Source organism: Anneissia japonica, unplaced genomic scaffold, assembly GCF_011630105.1.
Source record: "Anneissia japonica isolate Jap-2015-1 unplaced genomic scaffold, ASM1163010v1 scaffold287754_len4335492_cov202, whole genome shotgun sequence".
Taxonomy (NCBI): domain Eukaryota; kingdom Metazoa; phylum Echinodermata; class Crinoidea; order Comatulida; family Comatulidae; genus Anneissia; species Anneissia japonica.
The window spans coordinates 1,964,835-1,976,739 of NW_022705543.1; the positions used below are offsets into that span (position 1 = coordinate 1,964,835).

The 11,905-nt window shown below is 34.6% G+C and overlaps 1 protein-coding gene across 1 annotated transcript; it reads right to left on the minus strand.

Annotated features, from left to right (window-relative positions):
* Positions 1–4,621: 4,621 nt before the first annotated feature.
* LOC117105781 lies at positions 4,622–6,984 on the minus strand. The gene is made up of 2 exons (XM_033247062.1): positions 5,679–6,984; positions 4,622–5,441 (listed from the first exon to the last, which is right to left on the minus strand). The coding sequence occupies exons 1-2, from the start codon at positions 5,769–5,771 to the stop codon at positions 5,082–5,084; spliced, it is 453 nt and encodes a 150-aa protein (XP_033102953.1). The 5' UTR covers positions 5,772–6,984; the 3' UTR covers positions 4,622–5,081.
* Between the last annotated feature and the right edge of the window lie 4,921 nt (positions 6,985–11,905).

The window sequence follows — 11,905 nt, forward strand, 5'->3', positions numbered from 1 at the left end:
AGGACCCTGGGATTGGAAGGCAAGCATCTTAACCACCAAGCTTTTCAACTCCACTGAATTGAGGCAACTCAATCGAAACGTTGAGACTCTCTCAACAAAAGCAAGAACATGTGATGTACTGCAAGCATTTACAGTATGGGAATCCTCGCAAACTTCAAAAATTAAAGACGTAACCGTATTTCAAAAATTTCTAACAAAACTATATTCATTATTTATGGGATCGCCTCAAAAATTCGAAAATTTATGACGTAACTAGTTCTTGATGGCATATTCGTTATCGTTTTTCAAATGTTGCGGAATTTTCCTAATTTTCAATCTTGTACATAGGATTGTAGTGATATAGACATGTCTGTAAATCTAAGGTAATTAATCAATTTGTAAATGGTATAAAAATCTAAATTAGTTGACAGGAAATTTATAGTAATTATGACCTAATTTAGGGATAAATAAATTTAAATAAATATTTTATATAGGGGGTTTTTATGAAAATTGGACAATGTTAATATTTGATGATATAGACATTATTATTATTATTATTACTATTATTATTATTGTTATTATTGTTATTGTTATTATTATTGTTGTTATTGTTATTATTATTATTATTATTGTTATTGTTATTATTTATTATTAATAATAATAATTATTTTATTATTATTATTATTATTATGCATCAATGCATTATGCAGTATATTATGTAATATACGAATTACAAATCCAAGTCAAAATTTGAAAACACAATACAGGTAATTAAAGTATTTTTTATATTAAATTGTGTTAATGTGATGTGTTACATTCTCCATTCAATATCAGTAATTTGACCTGGATTTAAAAAATTCATTCAGTGACTCTAAATTTAATTTTATGAATTTTATAGATTTCCATTATCCTATTTTATTTTTTTATATCCATTTATTATACAATATTTAATTAAGAAAAGATAAAGCAATGCTTCTGGGACGTTAACTTGCTATGAAAGTACAAAAACCTGTGGCTTTAATGACCCACTTTTACCGAACTGGATCTCTACCCTTTTATCCTTCTGTGGTTGGGTTTACTACTAAATTCCTTTCTACCAGTATATTTCAAATTTCGTTAACGTACCTAATACGTTAGCCCGCTAGTGAATTTGAAAGGTACTGGTAAACTCTCCCAACCCATAAAAATATTTATATATATTTTAAGTATTTATTACTAAATTTGCTATTCGTATTCCTCATTTTTGGGGCCAAAAAAGTCACAACGCATTATGTTGGGTTCTGCATTGTATTTTCCTGAGATCTGAAATCCATATTTATTTGTTCTTGTTTCACATGTGTTTGAGTTGTTAATAGTTAAGGGCCATGCTATAGATTGAAGTCGTGTTCCATTGGGAATTCGCATATCTTATAAAACATAGCATTAGGAATTAGCCATTTAAAATAGAGTTGAATTCTAGATTGGTGTTTGAGGTCGTAGGTTCAAATCATGCAAAACATCATTTTTAATAACTACCGCATTAAAAAGTAACTACAGGCGAGGCTTAGATAATAGAGTGTTCATTGCCTTTATTTTTGAAGAGGCGAATCAGTCGCCGTTAGTTGATAATGAAATTGAAAAATACAATATTCTGTATACGCAAATAAACAAAAAATATCCCGTTAAAATGGATAATAAATAAACACAAATTTATATAAAAAAAGTTGCAATATACATTAAGACAGGCAATGGGATTCCAGCAGAGGCATATATCTGCTTCCCTGACAAGCTTAATTTCATTGCTATTTGATGTTTTATTGCATTGTATAATAACCGGGGCAGTGAAGGCCTATATTATTATTTACGACGGATGAAGACGCTAGCATTATATTTTCTAAGACGTGTCTATATTTTACAATAAACAAATATCCAGTCTCAGAAATGTATTGTGTGTAAATAAATTTCCGATAAAGTTATACATTATAAATGGATAGTTGTTTTCTTCTTGTCTCTAAGCTTAGTGCAGTGTGGACGTTGATGCAAGGACTGAGTGGGAGACCTGTCTGTGTCTTTAAAATAAAGATATCCGACGTCTACAATCACTTCAGAACAGGGCTGCCAACATATCTCTCAAGCCCGCAAGATTGACAATGTCACATCTCTTTTCCAACAACTCCATTGGCTTACCGTTTCTGACCGTCTCGAATTCAGTAGTGAATATATCCCTGTCATACTTGTAATGTAGGTGACAATCCCTTTCGTTCGCAAGACAAACTTACACACGATGCTTTGCACAAACTAAATCGCAATATGATGTTGAGGGAGTGAAGTTGTTTTGGTCGCGATGAAAAATCGTACAACACTGACAGGAATTGAACCCATGACCATCAAGCTATCAACTCCATTTGTCACGCTGATATTGTGGGGAAAGCTTACGAGAACATCTGAATGTCAGCAAAGCTGCAGGAAATGTCATCATAGAATTTGGGGGTTTGGTTTTTTTTTTTGTTTTTTTTTTTATTTGTGACTAAAATGGAAGAAAATATACAGACTTTGTCAGGGTTTTTCAGTACTTTATTCTTATTTTCACATAGTCTTAATATTTATATATGTTTAAGCGCGTTAAGAATGGAATTTTCCAGAGTGTCAGTCAAACTTAACAACTGACCAATTGAAACATGGGCAGGGATACGCGTGTGTCCCACAAGAAACCTGTTTGCGTATGTTTTAACTACTGATCTCTATTACTGTATAGGTCTAATAAGGATCAGTGGTTTTAACGCTGTCGGGTTATGGGACCTTATGCAACAATATCCAAGGGTCGAAGCTTAACGGAAGGTCCATTCAGTATAATACGGAAGTCCCAGTGATTTAAAAATATCCCAAGTCTCTACAGTATTTTCGCTGCAATCGTAGCTGTCCCCGACGTTATACAAGTGTACAACAATACCGATCGACCGGCCAATCAGCGCCACCGAAGTTGTCGGCGATTTTATGGAAAACCGGTTTTTCTAAATTAATATGCCAAATCGTAGTTTGAACTGCGCATGCCCTTATTAACGTCAATCGACATAAACAAGCATACACACAACATGGTTCATGTCTATTAAAATTAGATATGTGCATGCGCAGTTCAACTACGAATTGGCTTACGTGTTCATGTATTTTTTAACTAATACAATTTTGAAATTTGAATTTCTTTGTATAAAAGTAAAACTATTAAATATTTTAAACATTCTTCAAAATTAAAAGATTTTTTTACTATGCTAATTATTAAAGCCAATTACCATAAAATCGCTTCACACTAGTTTACAGACGTTTTCTACTGTTAAGGGTCTATTTAATGGTATATTAAAAATAATACAGAAACTTTTACATCCATTAATTTACAAGGATTTTCAATTGCAAGCTAATAATAACTTGCTTAAATAACCAAGCATTTCAAAATTGAATTATTTTTGTATGACTTCAGTGTATCTTTAATATCATTAACAGTACAGTACTTGTTTTCTCAGACTTCAATAACAGACACTTAAATATAACACTCTTATTTTTTTCATAGGCCTTTAAATTTCCTAGTTATAAGTCAGCAAAAACTCAATTATTCGATTGTATCTCATTAAAATACAATACCTTAGGATTTTAACATTTTTTTTTTTATTTCTTTGCCCACACTATTTTAACTGCCGTAAACATTTTTTTTTAAATCGATATTACCTAATATCCAACACTCATAAAATTATGAGGCCTACCTGTACTCAGCTACAACAATGAACAATGCCAGCCAAGTGGGCCGTTGTCGTGTGCTTTCAGATTGGGGACGAAAAATCTCAGCAGCTACACAACAGTATACTGCATATATTACAGGCACATAATATAGGCATATTTTTTTCAGAACGTAAAAATAGACTGATGATTATGATCTTATATCGAATCATTTGGAACAATTCTTTGACCAATGTATACAAGCTATAAAATTTTACATAATCTCGAACATTTTTCGTAGAAAACGTTGCTCGTCGGTTATATGACTGCAGCACGCCTGCGCACCAATCATACATGTCGTCATCCAGAGAGAGAACCACTTTAATCCGCAATTTGAACATTATTGTCCGGGCTTGCGGCCGAGGTGTTTCAGCGGCCGTATGTACTCGCAGAGTAATTTGAGTAGCTAGCACCGTTGTCTTCGTGATGGAATTTCACATTATACCCTGGTAAGATGTAGAAAGTGTCTTCCGGTAAACATTCACTGTTCCACATGACCTAAAAATGAGAGCCGAGTGTAGTTTGAAAAGTGTATTTTTGATTAATAACTATGATTAAAATTCCTCTTAATTCTAGTTACTGATATCAAGCAGACACTGCCTACACTACACTACTTGCCTACTGCAAGTTACCATGAAAAAGGTACAGAAAATTTTCAGACAGTAATGTAATAAATTTTAGATATGATGTTTGAATCAACCCAACAGTCTCATTACGTGTTATACGATTCTTCTAGAGTGCTTATCTTGTTGTCACAAACCCCTACTCTCCTACACATAAATTTCATGGGGGCACGCCCCCGGATCACCTAGGGTAGTATTATCTCGATCGGCCCCACTTTCAGTTCCCCCCCCCCCCCCCAATTTGGATCCGCCCCTGATAGTGACATTATAGGCCTAAACGAATACATTGTCCCTTATCCCGCCTAACTCTCATACGAGGGTTATTCGAGTGGCAGACCGATCCGACTCCAATTGAAACCCGAAGCTGGCCGAATTTGAATTCGGGTCTACAGCGCAAGGTAGGAACACTACTTTCAGCCAAACGCTCAGCACGTGGTACAAAATATGAAAACATTTTTTATAGATTATTTATTGATTATTCCTTATATGCTGTGACCCTCTTAAAAACATTTGGTATACCTTATAAAGATCAACTAAATTATTGACTTCGAAATTTAATGAAAAATAGATCAAACCAAACTTACTGATTTACATACATTTTTTTTTAAATTGCTTACTAGTCCATTTAAGGGTCTATCAAAGAATATGAAAATTGTTACATTTTAGTCTGTTAAAAGTTTTGAAAAATAATTTCATGTAAACCCTTATATACAGAATCTGTACGGTAATGTATGTTTAAAGCAAATAATTATAATACAAAGAGAGGATGAAAGTTACCAGAGGGTTCGGGAAAAACGGACGAAAGTTTGCGTCTGGAAGAAAGCTTGGGGCAGTTGCTGGTGCTAACCGTTGGTGCTCTATCATCCTAGCTAAGAAACTCATATTCTCGGGTGAAGACGATCCAGAATTGCTAAAAAATGACGGTTTAGTTTTCTCTTCACATTCGGGTTTACTTTCTACAGGTTTTGGGTGTGGTTCAGGTCGATCGTTATTCATAAACGGCTTTGGAAGCTGTATACTGGGGAACTTCGCACGCTCTCTGCTGGTGGCATCGTATTCCAGATCTACGTCACTAATTACGTCATATAATTCAGACTGAAATATAAGAAACTTCATTTATTATTCACAAGTTTCATACGATTCAGAATTAGAATGCACCAAAAATTATCAGTATTTTTTTACATGGATAGAGCTGGCACCTTTAAAGGTAGGCCTATTACAAATACTAGTAGGCCTGTTACTATGCCTACTTTAAAACATTTTTATTAACAGAAATAAATAATAGGCCATGTTAAATATAGGTAGAAGATAATCATTAAACAATATAATTACCTCATCGATGTATGTGGGAGCGCCCTCATTAAACATAAATTTTCCAAAAAGACAGGCAATTGCAATAAATGTTGCAAACAGTCTAGACGCCATCTAAGAATAGACACGGGGAAATGCAAATGTAATAATAAGCGTGATACAGACTTACAGATGTATCATAAATTATAAAAACATACATACTGTACTATAGGCCTATTCAGTAATAAACAACACACTATTAAATAGGTTTTTTACGCGCTCTTTTCAGTTTCGCTCAGTTTGGAAACTGCAACAAAATCTTAAATTTCGAGCTCAAGAAATTGGAAATCCCTTTGGGGTAGAGTCGAAACTGCTCGGTACGGGAAATATTACACAGTTTCAACGGTTCTGTGTATCCTCCGTCTACCTAAGAAACTATGATATTCTAGCATTTGTAGAGAGCTAATGTGATTGGAAAGAGAACGAATTAGAGAACCAATTCTAAATTACCAGTATTTTGTACTTTTGTGTAGCGCTCCTTTACTATTGGTATACAGATAAGACTAAGCTTAGTACCGTTGCTATTCATGGAGAGACAAATGTTCTATCATATCTTATTCTATATTGATTTTTCCCAGACTTCTGTAGTTGTTTTTGTTTTTGTTCTTGTTTTTCTTTGTTTTTTTTTTGTTTTTTGTTTTTTGTTTTGTTTTTTTTACAGTATTACATAGGGCCTATTATTTGAAGAATTATTTTTTCGTAATATTTCCCTATAACGAATACTGTACTAATACTACGTTACTGGTATAATTAGTCGAAATTGAATTTCGTTTTGGACTTTTTAGATTTTTTTTCAAATACGATTAGTGTACCAATACTACTTACCCGAACATTAATTCCAATTGAAATTTGTTGTGAACTGTTTTATTTACCTTGCGATTCTGAGTAGGCCTATTTGCTTATTAAAGAACCATCCTACAGTATAAAGCTACGAATTGATAGGCTTCTCTAGTTTCTTGATAGTACTATACATATTCTTTGAAGAATTATGTTTTTCTTAATGTTTCCCTTAACGAATATCAATACCACATACCGGTATATAGGCAGGGTGGACAGAGAGATGAACGTTGTGGACGGGGCTGTGGATCTCAGAGTGAGTGAACATGTAACTCTGAGATCCACAACCAGTTCATCTATACTCTACTGTCTAAATTGCCGTTTATAATCTTTTGGCAAGCGTTCATTTAGTGTCGTGGCCCCAAAGCTTTGGAACGCATTACCTGACACTGTTCGTGAGACTCCATCTATTTCCGTGTTTAAGACGAGGCTTAAAACCCACCTGTTTTGCTCTTTTTAATCAGTTTTTCTTTTCTGCCCTTTATTTTTGGATAGGATAGTCAGATGCCAGTGTCACTAGAGCTCTTGTAAAATCATGTTCCAGCGAGCCCTTATTCATTTTGGCCTCAAAGTGCTGGAGAACAAAGCAGTGACACTGGTTCCTCCAGCTATCTTCTCTTTGTCTCTTCGGTTGTTTGCTTTTGTTAGTCTTAGGATATTTCTCAGTTTTTATTTTTCTGCTTCCAAGACTTTGCATTTCAAGCGCATGGAGATTATTGTAATAATCGCTTAATAAATATACAGCCATTACCATTACCATTACCATGAATTCAAATTGAACTTTATTTTAAACTGCTTTTATTAACCATAGGATTCCGAGCATTTGCTTATTAAAATTCTCCTAGTATGAAGTACTGCAGGTTTACCTATAGACCAAGGTTTACTGTTAATCCTTTATTGCCTCGTGGTAATTTTCAGTGCATTTTAGGAAATTCATAAAATGCGTGCATTCTATGAATTTTAATCGTTATTTTACCGTGATGTCATTTTCAATAGACTGCTTTTCATATGAGATATGCCTGAAATTATTTAATAAAAATGAAAATCTAACCGGAATAACTTTATCAATTACACAAAGTAATATTAATGTTGACCATGGAAGTACTCAGATATTAGACCTAAGAATCTTTATTCTCCATTCATTGCTGCTTACCAATTCGTTATAGCATGAAACACGAGACAGGGCTAAATCTTTTGATTTGCAATGGAAATGGTTCGAATCTGCGGGTAGTTACTTGTAATTGTTGTTGTTGTTGTAGTATTATCACATTATTGTCATTCTTATTCTCTACTGAGTTGCCAAAACTATTTATATATAGGCCTACTACTACTTTATAGGCTATTTTAACAAAGGTTACGCCCGACTCTCGTCTGTATTTTCACAATAACTTTGATGCAAACCAACCATCACCAACGTGTTTTATTTTATATTCAATTTGCCTTTGCAACAACTCTGATTTTATATAGGCACATATATATCTGTCTCTTATACACATCTAGATGTGTATAAGAGACAGGATGAATACTGATTAATATTGATTTTATGATTAATATAGATGAACAACATGATATATAAATCCTCTTAAATGCTATATAACCAAGTCGTTGGTTCGCGTATACGCATTTAGGCCTAGGCCTATGCCTTAAAAAAGAGTGGAAAATGAGGTTGTTGGTAGGTCTCCAGACCTGTCTGTAAATTCTACATTTTGTTATATTTTGTATTTAATTCTACGTTATAATATCGTTGCAGTGAAATTTAATATCAGAACGTTTTCTTTTGTAGAACCATAAATACGTTTTTATAACCTAATTCCTGACGCAACAACGTTTATGTCATGGCTACAACGTTGTGATAACGTTATTTACATCTGATATTCTTCTCTTTAACATTTTATAGGCGTGTTTTTTTTGACAGATTGTCTAGAGCGTGGGCGTTGATATTCCCTATTGAATGGGAGAAATGAACCTATTAACATTTAGTTGCTCAAAATATCTAAGAATTTTATCAATATTGATTGGAAATTTTTGAGTGATTTTAATCTACACAAATCAGGCCGAATTTGTGTAGATGAGATTGTGTATTGAAGGCAAATGCATTTAAGCTTAATTCGAAATTTGGCTATGTACAAAATTGCGCCATTCATAGATGCACGGTACTAATAGGCCTAATATGCATCAATTAGAATAACAAATTCGGCCCTTTCAGTAACAATGTAGAATGGTCGGATCATCGACGCAGGTGAGTTTCTGCTCCAGAATTTTGTCACCCCTATCGCTTGCCGTTTCTATAGATCACTCGACTATCATATGCATGGTTAGTCTTACAACTTTCGGGGTAAAAATAACTAAGAAACTACCGGTAACTATCATCAGGTCTCTGGGGGTATGTCATGTCGTTCGAACAACTGAATGTGTTGGCCCAAGGGGTACTACTGACGTAAACAACAAACGACTCCAAAAAATAACGATAACAAGTTACACAATAATACACTTAATTGAAGAACGAATCTGGAGCAGTAGTCCTTATAAAACGCAAATCGATGACCAATTTTGAACGATTAGACGAGAAGGTTATAAACAGTACATTCTGCCAAAGTTTAACCACGCATTTTATCGACCAATATTAGTTGATGCATGAAGCATCGAGGCTACTGTCCATTCGTAATAAGTATTAACATTTCTTACCTGAGCTTTAATAACTCCCGCCCACACACATATTGACTCTCATTAGTGCGCTAAATAAGAATACGAACCCACGATCCTGCTCGGGGGCTGGGCAGAAAAAATATCGATGGGGAGAGATAGACTAAAATGTGAGGTGCAGATTATTATGATGCATCTTTTTTTTTTTTTTGGTCACGGCCTAAACTACCCAGATCGAATTGAGGCGTAGATGAAAATCCGAGACCGAAAGAAGATTAGGCTAACATAGGCTTCATCCGAACCAGGCTTTGACTAAACAGGTCTAATCCCATCCTATGTGTACACGTCATATATTATCCATGCACAGCAGTGCACCACCATAAATTTATTCTAACAATAGGCCTAATTAATCATAATTCTATAACAGTCCGTGTATTTCAACGATAAAGGCCGGCGTCAATAGCCACCAATGTGTTATTATTATTTTGAAAAAAGTATCTACAAGTACGGTAGGGCGTTTAAACCGATCACTCACTGCGTCGACGCGATTTCACGGAGAATACAACCCGGCGATGCGCGTGCAACGGATCCTTTAATTACAATCTGCTCTGTCTACCAACAAGCAGCGGTGTCGCGTCATCAAGTGTTCGCAGAAAGCGCAGACAGACTCGTCGGCCGACGGTCGCCTTAAGCTTAGTTATTGACAGTAGTGGTGCCTATTTTCTTTTTATTTTTTGTTAAACAATTCTTTATATTGTATATATTTTTGTTATGTTTAAACTGTAACACTTTGAAAATCAGCGTAATAATACTGAAAGTGCCTACAGTTTTAAGAATAAATTTAAGGATTAATATATAAAATATAACAACACCTGCCGTAGCGGTGCCTATAATGCAATAGCGGTGTCCATCTAAAGATTAATGTTTAAAATATAACAGAACCTGCAGTAGTGGTGTCTGTAATGCAGTAGCAGTGCCTGTCTAAGGATTAATATATAAAATATAACAACACCTGCAGTAGCGGTGCCCATCTAAGGATTAATATATAAAATATAACAACACCTGCAGTAGCGGTACCCATAATGCAGTGGCGGTGCCCATCTAAGCATTAATGGATAAAATATAACAAAACCTGCAGTATTGGTGCCCGTAATGCAGTAGCGGTGCCCATCTAAGGATTAATATATAAAATATAACAACACCTGCCGTAGCGGTGCCCATAATGCAATAGCGGTGCCCATCTAAGGATTAATGTATAAAATATAACAACACCTGAAGTAGTGGTGCCCATAATGCAGTAGCGGTGCCCATTTAAGGATTAATATATAAAATATAACAACACCTGAAGTAGTGCCCATAATGCAGTAGCAGTGCCCATCTAAGGATTTAATATATAAAATATAACAACACCTGCAGTAGTGCTGCCCATAATGCAATAGCCGTGCCCAGAAATATTCTGCTGTTAATGAAATCATTAATGTAGCTCATGCAAACTACATTCAAGGTCAGCTCAGTCAAAATTCATGATTTAACGTTTCTCCGAACGTTCTACGCATGCACGATAAAACTACATACCCGACACTCTTCGCCTGACAGGAGTCTGCAGGTTCAAATCCCGTCGTCAGTCAGAGACGCTTTTTTCAAACTAGTAAAAAGGGCACTATTTCGTTGAAGGGCTATGCTTGATATCATAACATTATGTGTTCGTATTAATTTATTTATCTAGAGTATTAATTTTTATATCTGTCATCTATGTTATTTGCAGTGCATCAGGACGTAGTCCTGTCCTACTACGCATTTAAAGAACTGGTTGCATTAATAAAATTTGAAGATCTAAACAAAGCCAAGTTGGTTAAAGCGTTCGCCATGGAGCTGAATGCTCGGGTTTTAATCCTAGTTGGGAAAACACTCCTTAATGTTCAATATTTGCCACCGAAAACGTTTGCTAACAAGTCCCAGCTCGTGAAAAATTAATAGGCTTATGTACAATAATACAAATCTCTTTCCAAACTAATGCTTAATAAATTGCAGACTTGATTCAGTAGTGGCAGTTCACAATAATTGAACAATGACAATCGTTTTTTCATCAAAAGTAGGACAAAAATGAGAAAGAGTCGGCCGAGGTAAGCCGATTCTCGTCGTCGGCCCAACTTCAACCACCTTGGAAGATATAATTTATTAAAAGATTAAACAAGAATATTTCGCTAAGTTGCCTTATTTTAACATTAAGACACAAGGTTTTACTAGGTAGCAGAAGGGTGGTGCTGTTTTAATAGAATTGTTACTAGGACATTGACACACGTAATATTGTTGCGCCTCCATGGTTTCCATGGTTTCCATGCGCCTCCATGGTTTCCTGGAAAAATCAAATCAAATCATTTATTGACTCTATACAGACACCATATACATCAGCGGCACTCAGGAGGTGCGACAATCATAACAAATAACTTAAAATAAAACAACTTAACTAGAAAAATACATTAAAAAGCACCTTAAAACTGAATATGCATATAAAATTACTAAATATACAAACACACAAATACAAATGTACTTATATAAATGTACTTATACAGTATACACATACACATGCATACACACACATATGTTCATACACATGCACACACATACATATATACATATACACACATATATACATATATACGTATATACATATATATGTACATATATACACATATATATACATACATATACACACACATATATAAATA